We start from the raw sequence: 12,061 nt of genomic DNA, 5'->3' as shown, positions 1-12,061 counted from the left end.
AATTGATGAAGATCCGCCGCCCAATATTTCCACCGACTTTTTTTTTCAGGCGCATAACTACTATCTTATCTTATCTTATCTAAGCGGTGGGGTTGCCAGACAATACCTAAGTTTTGAGGTGGATCAGTCATCAATACCTACAGATATGGAGCCACACACCATGCCACATACCTATTCCGGTACCAACCGGAGGTCCGATGGCTTTTCACGAGAAATCAAAGTCAGGTAAGCTAGCTGCGTCTAGATTTATCTCCCGTACCCCGTTACGACTTGTGAAGACACGAGGATATACAGTCTACACGATCAGATCGAACAGAGGGTCATTCATTCGAGCACTACAAGTATAGTGTCTCTGCAAAATGGCCGAAGGCGTGTATCTCCCGGAACTTCCACCCATTCCCGAGGATGAGTTCTGCGTATTCGGCATCGTAGGTACTCCTATCAAATGGCTGAGGTCGTTTCAGGTTCTAATTAACCTCATCCCCAGGTTTGGGCCGACCCACAACATGCTGATGCGCTTGAGGCGGTTTACGCCGAGACAACCAGGCTTGCCAAGGATGAAGCTGGCATCATCTATTACTGCCTTGCCAGAGACGAAGATGACCCCAACATGTTTCATTTCTTTGAAAGGTATACAGGGAGAAAAGCTTTTCAGGACCATAATTCCCAACCCATTATCCGGAAGCTTTTGGCCGACAACTATATCAAGGATGTCAAAGCCAAATTCGTCAAGCCAATTCGGCCTAAAGAAGAATGAGACAGGAAAGAGTGTTTGGAAGTATACATATTCCCTGGTCAGCCACAATCTAAGAATGAGGAAATGTGCCCCAACAAGACGGGTAGACAGTGATCATTGTCTATTTTGCGGTCTTGTGTATGTGTACAGCTTACGAAAGAGTCAAATCAGGCAACAGAGATAGTAGTATCCTGAATCAAGTCCTGGTTCATGCCAGTGCTAGCACTTGCCAGGTGACAGGGAACTTTTCTTTGTGACAACCAACTGTGACCGGACCGTTCTATAGGGGGCTTTGTTTGCGCTATGGCACCAATATATTATGAAGACTGGAGCTCACTACCTAGGTATCATGACAACAAAGCAGTGATTCGCGAACAATTCACCCAGGCCATCAACCTCATGAGTCACTGTAGTTCAGGCAGAGACATGGATGGGATGAAATTTGTCGAATCTAAAAGTATATATACTGAGAATCGCCCCTGATCTTTCCGATTTCCTGCTCCTCTCAGAAACGTCCCACGACACCTCACTATTCCGCCACCTAGCATTCGAACAACATCTCGCAGCAATGGCATCGTTTCACCTGCCTCCTCCTCCTCTCCCCAGCCTCAGGACTCTTCCAGTAGAGATTCTTTCCATGATTGGTGCCGGCTGTGAGTGGCGGGACATCGCGGCCCTCAGGCGTGTCAATCGGCTTTTCGACAGCGTGTACGGCGAAGAGTTCTACACACGCAATGTCAAGGAGTACAACACTGATCTAGCAGTATGGGCAGCAGCAAACAGCCAGACCAAAGTACTGGACCGCTTATTCAAGATGAACAAGGAGATCACCCAACAGCATTGGATTGTCGAATCCCGATACCTTGATCGGCATACAGACTTCTTGAGGCTTGATGACCCGGAATGGGGAATAGACATCGTCTGCACATTGTCCCATGTTGCTGCAGCATCTGGACACAACGATGTGATCAAGTGGCTGGTTTCACATGGAGCTGATCTCCAACTAGGGATTTGGAGATATGGGTTTTCACCAAAATTTGCACCAACACCTGACAGGGTATCTTGCGGCTGTGACTGTACGCTTTGGACGTTGGCTTCCTGGGACCGCGGTCTGAATCCATCCCCCAATTGGACGCCCCTCCACATGGCAATATGTCATGGGCAGACACGAACAGTTCAGCTTCTGTTAGCACATGGGGTTACCGCGGACATGACCTGGCCCCCAAGATCAGCCGAAACAACCGACGAAGAGGAGTACATCTCGGCCCTCGCCGTTGCTGCGTCGCATGGCTACGCTGACATCGTGAAACTACTTTTCATGCGAGAAGACTGCGATCCCCACCATGCGGACCATTATGGCAACAACACGCTATGCTATGCCGGCTGTCGTGCCTATCACCCTACGGTCATCGCGATGCTATTAGCCGCGGGGACCGACCCGCTTCACAGATCTTATCATCCGGATCAATATGAGGTTATGCCTATGCCTTTTGAAAAAGCCTTGGACGAATGTCGGTATAGCGAGGCCCTCAGCATGTGGAAAGCGGGAGGAGACAGATGGTTACAAGAGGCTGATGAGTACGCTTGGCGCAGGATGGAAGAACATCTGAAACATCTTTTCGGGCGCTCTAAATCCTACCACTGCTGCGAGTCCTGCTGCGAGACCTGCAGCGAGTCCGATTGTACTCAGGATACAGATCTTGAACTGTCCGGGCTTTCAAGCCCGTCCCACCTGCCTCCAGGAAGATTGCAGGATGAATGGCGAGAAGCCAGAGAGGCCATTGCGGTGGCATTTATGACCGCAAGTCCCGCAAAGATCAGGCTTGCCCGCGAGCATCGGTCGAACTTCAAGTCGCCATTGTCCTGCTCGCTATGGGTCGCACTGCACAGCACAGTCAGAAGCGTTGAGAGAGTGCTAATTGATGGCGCAGATCCCAACTCGTGGATTTACAGGGACAGTGAAGCTGGGGAAACAGTGGCCACGCCGCTTACGTACCTGGCAACCCGGTCCAACACATGCATCAATGACCGCAAGGACAAGATCCGATTGCTCCTCGCCTATGGAGCTCGCCTCGATGGACCCAGGGAGCCTCTCCGGCTGATGATGAAGGACCCCTTCTGGTCTCAAGACGTGGAAGAATACATCCTAAAGCACTCAACTCAGCGCAACCTACCGCACGCGTACGCTGCGCGTATGGCACTCGAGATCTATTTCGGTACTCGGTATGAATCTTTCAGGCGCCTGGCTAGCTACTTCAAGACAACAACATGCAGCCTCACCCGCCACTATGTGCAGGTAATCGTTGAAGACGCACTCATAGCCGATCGGGCCGAACCCCTCCGGATCCTCACAGAGCTTGGTATCATATCAAGAGACGAGGTTTCGCGGCGGGCCTCAGCGCGTGAGCTACCCAAAGTCCACATGTGGTTGGACAGCATGGAGGACATTGTTGGTCCCGCTGATGGGTGTGGCAGATGGTGTTACGAGTTGGACATGTACGATGATCTTGAGGATCACTGGGGCCCGGAATCGTGACTCGAGGCTGAGGATGCGACAATTGGAACGGTGGTATTGGAGAATTTGTTGCTGGAAGGGGTAGCATAGATGATAAATACTACTAGAGCGCTTTTCTGGGATTCAGCACTAGATATGACCAGGGGGAGAAGTTAAGACTCTCTGGTGAATGGTTATTTGACATTTGTGGCTCAGTATCCTGGTCGAGCAGGAGAGTAATCGAGTCCATCACGCGAAGGATGCAGATCCTGCAAGCATGGACCATTTAGAGTTTTAAGGTTGATTCTGCAAACTCCACTGTTGCATCTCCGCCTCGTGGGCAGTCTGTCCATGGCCGCTGTCTTTGACCTAGAATTGTACCAGCGATTGGAAGTTTGGAATGGAAAAGGGCCGGTAGAGTCAAGGCGAACTGAAAATGTGTCGTGTGGTGTGGAGAAGAATGTTGTTTGTTTGTGAAATGTATTCTCTGGCAATGTATAAATAAAGTGGACCTATTACATTGTCTTAGGAAATATGCGATCCGGGTTGAAACGTAGCCGGCTTGGAGGTGTATTATTTGTGAAGGCTTCCCGATGACTGGCCGTTGTTGGTAGGCACCACAACATCCAACGTCGTAGCGTCGAGTTGCGATGGGGATCGAGACGGCCGGTTTGAAGGCTCCGTTCCGGGTACGAAGTACGCGGGTTCACGTACTGGCCTGTGCGGTCCTTCCCAGCCGAGACACGGATGTACAAGTAAAGACTAGCACCATCTAGGCGCCGCATGGTCCTTACTGGACGAAGTTTGGCCCTCCCGAACCACCTAGCCTAGTGTGGTAGTATGGGCCGCACACGCCTGTCATGGATGATGATTAGACCTAACTATTTAGGTAACCAATGCGCTGCGAAGTATTTCTACTACTTACTCCCTGATTGCTTCATGTCTTGATGCCAAAGATTGAGCATCTGCCAATATTCAGCCTTCTAGGGCCGTCGAAACCGTGTTTTTTTGCATTTACTGCTCAGTCGATTCGTCTTGCATCTCGCCCGCCATGGCCCAGCTTGGTCCCTTCATCCTTGCGGTGACCACGCTGGTGCTGGCATACCTCTACACGCGACTCCGCTATCATAGGTACAAGCAGCTTGCTGGCTTCCCGCAGCTGCGGCCCGTGTCGCTGCTATGGGGAGATCTCAAAAATATCCATGAGTATCTCCAGCAAGGCCCTCCGCAAGGACACGTCGATCTTGCATTTACCAAGATGCGGGAGAAGTTGGGAAACCCATCTTTGTTCACCATTGATACATGGCCGATGCAGTACTCTATGGCCATCATTTGCGATCACGATGTGGCTGAGCAGGTCTCCAAGGTCTCCAAGACATTTCACTGGAGTGTACCCAAGTCGCCTACCTTCTCAAACCTGCTTGCCCTAATTGGCTACCAGTCCATTTTGATCAACGAGGTAAACATGCGACCGGATTACTACACTCGTCAAACTGAAATTGAGTTGTGTATGCTGATATCCATCACCAGGGAGAGCACTGGAAGGCACTTCGGAGGAGATTCAACCCCGGGTTCGCACCCCAGCACCTCCTGACCCTGCTCCCGCTCATCGTCGATAAGACAAAATTTTTCATTGATCATCTTGAACGTCTTGCCAAGACCGGCGAGGAATTTTCCCTGGAATACTACCTGACTGGGCTCACCTTCGATATCATCGGTCAGTCAAGGGTTTTCTACCCAGCCAGGTCTTGCTTGAGCTCTTTACTAAATCTCGTATAGGTGCTGTCGTCATGGACGTGGATTTCGGGGCCCAACTTGACGAAAAGGACCAGGATGAGACGCTGACACTATATCGCAATCTCATGAAGACTTACGATAATGACACCAACCGCGGGTTCAAGTTCTACAACCCATTCCTGGCCTCCAGGCGGAGCAAGTTCTCCCGCCAGCTCCAGGAGAAACTCAGGGCATTAGTCTGGGAAAAGTACAACGCAGAGAGACATGAGGTCGGTCAGACCAAGAAAAAGTCTCGCAGTGTACTGTCCCTGAGCCTCCAGGGTCTGGACAAGGTTGACGATGCAATCGTGGAGGCGACTTGCGATCAACTGAAGACCTTCCTCTTCGCCGGCCACGACACAACGAGCATTCTGCTGCAGTGGGCGTTCTACGAACTCTCACGGACGCCACGGGCGCTGCGGGCGATCCGTAGCGAGCTTGACGAGCTCTTCGGCACCGAAACTGACCCGGAGGTCGTGCGGCAAAAGCTCAGATCTAATGGCGAGGACCTTGTTGGCAAAATGACCTACACATCGGCCGTCATCAAAGAGACGCTGCGCCTTCACCCACCCGCAGCTACTGCGCGATATTCCAAGCCAGGCACCAACTTTATCGTCACGGATCCCCAGACTGGCCGGCAGTATTGCCTCGATGGCATGGTGCTATATATCTGTCAATACATAGTCCACCGTGACGGCAAGGTATTCGGCGAAACTGCCAATGAGTTCTTCCCGGAGCGCTGGCTCGGCGATACCGACACCTCGGAGGCGACCAACAGCGGGCTTGCAGATGAGGCGAACGAGAAGGCCGGGGCAAAGGACCAGGACGACAAGAAGACGCCAGCTAGTGCCTGGCGACCGTTTGAGCGAGGACCGCGTAACTGCATTGGGCAAGAGTTGGCCAACATCGAGGCCCGCGTGATTCTGGCCTGCATTGTGCGGAGATTCGACTTTATCAAGGTCGGACTGGGCGAGCTCGCTCACGACAAAGATGGAAAGCCTATTCAGAACGATTTGGGACAATACGAGGTCAAAGAGAAGCTTTACCAGGCAAGTTGTCCTTTCGCTTTTTTTCTAGCGAGTATGTACTGACTGGGTTACAATGCTAGACCATGCAGGTGACTTCGAGGCCGAAAGACGGAATGCTCGTCAAGGTGACTCTGAGTGAAAAGGCAAGGCAGCAAGGAAGATAACAATGTTTAAGAGAACTCTAAACACATTTTGTTCTATTTGTGGACGCCGGGATATGGACACATATGATCTGGTAGATCAGGTCGATATTTTGACATGATCTAATTCAAGTTGTAGGATAATCTCTTTTTTTCGGCAAATACATGCATGTTAAAAACGGCGACTGAGTAATGCTAACAATGGAGAGGTGAGGAAAGGCAAGCGGAGTAGCCTCCCAGGAGTTCGACTGTCCTCGTCTGCACAGCCTCGCATTGTTGGATGTGAGCCACCGTCTGTGTCTACCGAGATCGACACCGAGGTGGTTTAATTCACCAACTAGATGTCAATGGCAAGTTTACTCGCAAATATTTCTCTGATGTCTCAACTGAATAGCAGGTGTAGAAGCTGTGCGACAGTTGCCGCGCCATGTGTGTGGCTGTGGAGCTGCAGGGTCCTGTCAAAAGCCCAGCCGCTGACATCATTTGTTTTACCCTGCATGAAGTACGTACCTTGATATCTTTGAAAGTTAGGAGGCAGCCTTGCAGTCCGTCATCAACCATGCGATTGTTTTTCCGTTATGATGAGAAGAAGTGAAATGGAGCTCAGAATGTTGGGGCATGGGCACAGGGGAGATACTTGGGCGCGTGAGGCACAGAAATTTGTTTCTCGACGCGAACCAATCCGTCCCAATTGACAACCCAGAGGTCAGGGTCCTCATGCGGACGACTGCAGTGCAGATCCTGCCGATCTTTAAGAATCCCATGACCTGCCATATGGGAGATTTCGGGTTCACAGAACTGCCGTCCGAGTAAGCGCCGTGCTCTTCGAGAGCAGACATCCCATGTCCCGGTCCCTGCTGCCTGCATGGCCCGGGGAGGATTCTCGTGCAGCCGCACCAGGAGCCTGCCAGCAAGCTAGTCCCAGGATTCCGGTGGCGATTTCAGCTTCCCCATCCCCATCTGGTTTGGCAGGTTCGGCATCGTTCGTTTTCGACGTCATGGCTTAAGCTGAGCCAAGGAACGGCACAAGGCAGTTCTCATCAATGTCGTGCTGACAGACATCCTTTACTTGTCCCACGATGGCTAGGACGGCAGCTGGAACCTATCCTATTGTATCCATCTAACATCAGTCTTAGTGCCAGGTAAAACATGCGTGGCATTGGACGCCTTACCGACACAATCGTTTCGACCATGCCCAGGACGTCATTCTGGCATGTTTTCCCTCTAGTGCTGGCGGGTTACGACGAAGACGTGGCAGTTGTGCCGTCCCGAGTTTCTCGAGTCGAGGTTCACTTGGTGTGCCAAGCGGCGAGGAGTTCGGGAGACACAAAGAATGTGCTCCCTGCGGACTCGGTCAGCTGTTTTAGTGATTACAAACTAGGAACACCATTGAGTATTGACCTATCGTTACCAGACTTTGGCCGAACTTCGGAGAGATGCTGAAAAGCCACCGGGGCAACACATCAAATGTACGGATTCCTACCGACTGTTTGGTCGTGGGGGTTCTTCTAGCCAGCTGCGTAGCGAGCCATAGGATGGCCGATGAGAAGAGGTTAAAGAAATACGAATATAAAAGTCCAATATCCTCCATCCACACCAGGAAGATACCTTAGTGGAAGGATGCTGGTTTCCACACACTCAACAAGCTTTAACACCTACGACGAACCTACGTTTAGAGGACAGAAGACACCCTTCGAATATCTTCAAGGTCCAACCGTAGACCTGGCCTCTACGCACTCCTACAATATGGCGCAAAGCTGTCCAGCTGTTACCAACATTCCGGTCCCGCCACTGTCCATAAAGTGTGAGCCAGAGCTCCAATTGCCTGCCACAGCATCTATCGTCCCCCTAGCGCATGCCACAAGCCACGTTCCAGCGGGGCGGCTCGCCGTGGAGCCGCTACGAGGGTCCCTTGGCCCCTGCCAAGCCCCTGGAAAGGATACCCCGATCCCCCACATCAACCCCTCGCATTGCGTCATCCAAGAGCCCTGTGGTTATCCGGTGCTCGCGTTACAGAACGACACCTTGGAGCATTCGTCTGTAATGATGGGAAGGACTGTGGACTTTGAAGTGATGTATGAATTAAGCTGAGCTTTTGCCAAACTTTGTTACAATCCGTCTTCTTTTCCAAGCGTCCTTTCGTCCATGTAGTTGCATTTCCCGTTACCTCAGCTCGACTTGCAAGGCTAAAAGGCTAATGGAATGTTCTGGGTTGGCCCGGATCATCATATGCTTCGGTCTGGCTGATGAGTTTGTTTATGAGGCTTTGTCTTCCCTCTTGTTGCCTCCCTCTCTGATATACCTAGACCGTGGTGGAATTACGGCCGGTTTCTTATTCGCTTGAGTTGTCAATTAAGCTTTAAATGATCAGCGCTTACCCGACTACTGTCCAGTGTTGAAGCAACCAAGCAGCTCCAACCAGATGAGGTCCCTGAGCTGCTGCTAGAAACAAGCTGCAACAACGACACCAACCACATAGACCGGTTACCTTACGACCCCAAATACAGCCTCAACCGATTCTTGCAGTCAGGCTCAGCCAGTGCTCGTCAGCTGCATCGCCCACCGCCTGGTTTTGCAGCACTCCCCCAAACAGAGTCGGAGGCTTGCGTGCGCATGACGCTAATTCTTGATAACATCTGTGGTCCGCAAGGGATCTAACCATTCGAGGTGCGCAGTTGTCGTAGCCCCCATGGACTCTCTCTCTCTCTCTCTCTTCCTTTTCTTCTCCGTTGGGTAGTAGGGATCTAATTAGTCATTTGTTTCTATTTGTTCAAAATCATGGTTTTAATATCAGTGTGCTCATACTTGTATATCGGCTTCGCATCCTGGGGGGCAGGTGGCAGAGAACTGCATTAATAGACTACCTCGTATTTGCAAGTAATGATTCACGCCATCCTTGACATATATCTCCATTGAAGCTTTGATTCCCCAAGCCGATATTGACGACGGCCACGCCTTTCGTATTGTGTGTAGTAACTTGCTCTGGCTTCATGTTTTCTCTGGCGAGGACTGACGAGGAGTTGCAGGGAATGAGCGTTGCGCTAAACACGTGATTACCCCGGAATATGCAAGCCGATGATATGCGGCGATGAGCCGACGTCAGTCCGACACCTCAACCGAGCATCACCATCACGCTCTTTCCCAGGGCAGAAGCCTGTCACAGCCACGAAAACTCTGAAAAAATAGTTTCATGGAACATTGGAGGTAACCACTCGAAATGCAAGCACTGCGGCCCATTGCTCGCCGACGCGCCCGGCAGGTGCTAGCATCCAGCGTTCGGAGGCTAGCCACCGCGACCGACACTGCAACGCCACCTCCACCCCCCTTCGACAACCACATCAAGATCGTCGAGGTTGGGCCGCGCGATGGGCTTCAGAACGAGAAAAGGTCGATTTCTCTGCCCACAAAGATCGAATTGATCGAGCGATTGGCTCAGACCGGTCTGTCCACCATTGAGGCTGGCTCCTTTGTTTCACCCAAATGGGTGCCCCAGGTAGGTTCTTTTGGCACAAGCTGGACTCCTATGAGTGGCTTGAAAGGCTAACACTTGGCCAGATGGACAACTCGGGAGAGATCCTGCAGCACATTCTCCAACACAAAATCCCTAGCCCCGTGCCCATCTCCTACGCCTTCCTGGCCCCCAACATCAAGGGCCTCGGTAATGCCAATGCCATATTACAACAACACCCCGATGCATACACTACAGAACTGCCGACAGAGCCGGAGAAGTCTTCGCCGAGCAAACCTGGCGTGGAAGTCGCTGTCTTCGCAGCAGCCACCGAGTCCTTTTCGAAAAAGAACCTCAATTGCGACATCGCTACCTCCCTGGAGCGCTTCAAGGAGGTCATTCTCGGTGCGAAGGACGCGAACCTGAGAGTGCGGGCATACATATCCGTGGTTCTGGGCTGCCCCTTCGAAGGCTATGACGTGGATCCTCGCAAGGTGGCTGAGATCGCCACAGACCTGCTGGAGATGGGAGCCGACGAGATCTCGCTGGGCGATACGACCGGCATGGGCACTGCGCCGAGGACGAAGGAGCTTCTCAGGTGCATGACTGCGGCGGGAATTCGCAATGAAGATATTGCGATGCATTTCCACGACACGTACGGCCAGGCCCTGGTCAACACAGCCATCTCCCTGGAGCATGGCATCCGGATATTTGACAGCGCTGTGGGAGGTCTTGGAGGCTGCCCCTACAGCCCCGGCGCGACCGGCAATGTGGCAACCGAGAATCTTGTCTACTTCCTCGAGAGTCTCGGCATGAACACCGGCGTCGATCTCGATGCCATGGCTGACATTGGCTCGTGGATTACCAAGGAATTGGAGAGGCCCCACGATAGCAGTGTTGGCAAGGCCGTGCTGGGTGCGCGAAAGAGGCAGGAAAGTTCCCAGACCAACTAGGGTTCATGTACAACTCAAACAATGTCAACCTGAAGCAAGCAACGAATTGGCAAACAATGCGTCATATGCAATCATTTTGAATATATGGTGTATCTGCTTCTTTTGGCGCCGTGGTAATGCAGGGTGATAATGCGAAGTTCTATGTCCGGTTGTCGTCGTATGTTTGAGTTCATCTCTAGCATCCCTCTATGATTCCATCCCCTGGCATTGAGTCGAAGGCTGCGGTAGGAAGCCATGCAAAAGGACGAGTAGGTATCCTTGAAATTTAGGTCATGATTTTTTCGCAAAAGTGTTAGCCACGATGAGGGGGAAGCAGGTGGTGGCCTCAACGTAAACCTACAACGACGACAATTAGCTGTATGCGCATACGGAACCCGCCTTATCCTTTGGTACTGACCTTGACGGAATCGGCGCCGACTTTGATTTTGCCCCAGGAAACAGCTTCATCGGGTCTCGCGCCGGCATCGCTGCCATCAAACTCCTGCGCAGTGTTTATGTAGACTGCAGACTCGGCTCCGTTTCGCATAAGGCAAGCGTTGGCAATGTGGTGTTTGACGACACCGCCTCCAAGGATGATCATGCCCGCGCGCTTGGCTCGCACCGATATTGTGTTGATCTTCCGGATGTCTTCCACGATATCGATCTTGAGCTGCTGCGGAGAGGCCTTGAAAGTGTGGAAGTACAACATATCGCCGAGGCTTCCGTCTGTCAGGGCAGGACAGAAGACGGGGATATCGTTCTTGTATGCCCAGTAATACACCGAGCGTTCATCGTTGATCTCCTTTCCTAGCCGATGGATCACCTTGGACGGCGTCCAGCTGATCTCGTTCTCGGTTCCTCTGCTTGCCTCTTGCTCCTCCAGCATCTTGTCGAGGATGGGCACCACCCAGTCCTCAAAGAGGCAGTAGTTTGAGTTGGGCACAACCAGGTTGCCTATCCGATTCAAACCTTTGGAGCGCAAGTCGGCACCGGCAGCACTGTAGGTGGACATGTAGGTGTCACCTAGGCACTTGATGAAGTCCTCTTCAATACCCCCAGCAGTGGTGACAACGGCAGAGACATGCTTATGCTCCACCAACCAGCGGAATATGCCCCGGAGCCCGGAAGAGATCATATTCGACGTGTAGCCTAGGAAAATGGTAGTCTTATCTCCAGTCTCAGGGTCGCGCCACGCCCTCTTCAGCGGGTGTCAGTAACGATGCGTTCCAAGGAAGGGTTCAAAGGATGGCTGGTAGAGTGCTGACCATTTCGTTGATGATGCGGACGGCCTCAGCGACAGATGATGCCTGGAAACCCATGTGCTTCATACCCTGGAGCAAGTCCTCGGCAGTGATGGTTTTGTCGGCAAATTTGTTGAAGTCCAGTTCCTCGACCTTTTGGGCACCCTTTGGCATCTCCATCGACGGCACCAGGACAGCGTCCGTGGCCTGCGCCGGGGGCTGGTTTGCCGACATGCTGATCTTGGGCACCCTAAGGTACCTCAATC

At 52.1% G+C, this 12,061-nt stretch overlaps 5 protein-coding genes across 5 annotated transcripts; 4 read left to right on the top strand and 1 right to left on the bottom strand.

The window, feature by feature from the left end:
* Nucleotides 1-359: 359 nt before the first annotated feature.
* Nucleotides 360-757, top strand: E0L32_009662 (uncharacterized protein; the record flags this gene model as incomplete). The annotated part of the gene is made up of 2 exons (XM_031144651.1): nt 360-428; nt 488-757. 2 exons carry the CDS (start codon nt 360-362, stop codon nt 755-757), a joined length of 339 nt encoding a protein of 112 aa, XP_030990555.1.
* A 547-nt stretch (nt 758-1,304) lies between these two features.
* On the top strand, nt 1,305-3,272 carry E0L32_009661 (uncharacterized protein; the record flags this gene model as incomplete). Its single annotated transcript, XM_031144650.1, has 1 exon — nt 1,305-3,272. The coding sequence occupies one exon, from the start codon at nt 1,305-1,307 to the stop codon at nt 3,270-3,272; it is 1,968 nt and encodes a 655-aa protein (XP_030990554.1).
* A 1,009-nt stretch (nt 3,273-4,281) lies between these two features.
* E0L32_009660 (uncharacterized protein) lies at nt 4,282-6,173 on the top strand (the record flags this gene model as incomplete). The annotated part of the gene is made up of 4 exons (XM_031144649.1): nt 4,282-4,689; nt 4,761-4,947; nt 5,010-6,086; nt 6,124-6,173. The coding sequence occupies 4 exons, from the start codon at nt 4,282-4,284 to the stop codon at nt 6,171-6,173; spliced, it is 1,722 nt and encodes a 573-aa protein (XP_030990553.1).
* Nucleotides 6,174-9,391: 3,218 nt separating this feature from the next.
* E0L32_009659 (uncharacterized protein) lies at nt 9,392-10,575 on the top strand (the record flags this gene model as incomplete). Its single annotated transcript, XM_031144648.1, has 2 exons — nt 9,392-9,667; nt 9,730-10,575. The coding sequence occupies 2 exons, from the start codon at nt 9,392-9,394 to the stop codon at nt 10,573-10,575; spliced, it is 1,122 nt and encodes a 373-aa protein (XP_030990552.1).
* A 379-nt stretch (nt 10,576-10,954) lies between these two features.
* On the bottom strand, nt 10,955-12,029 carry E0L32_009658 (uncharacterized protein; the record flags this gene model as incomplete). The annotated part of the gene is made up of 2 exons (XM_031144647.1): nt 10,955-11,752; nt 11,820-12,029. The coding sequence occupies 2 exons, from the start codon at nt 12,027-12,029 to the stop codon at nt 10,955-10,957; spliced, it is 1,008 nt and encodes a 335-aa protein (XP_030990551.1).
* Nucleotides 12,030-12,061: the final 32 nt, after the last annotated feature.

This window comes from Thyridium curvatum (genome assembly GCF_004353045.1).
Source record: "Thyridium curvatum strain D216 chromosome Unknown NODE_72_length_212992_cov_80.570197, whole genome shotgun sequence".
Lineage (NCBI taxonomy): Eukaryota > Fungi > Ascomycota > Sordariomycetes > Thyridiales > Thyridiaceae > Thyridium > Thyridium curvatum.
This window is presented reverse-complemented; position numbering and strand designations above follow the sequence as displayed.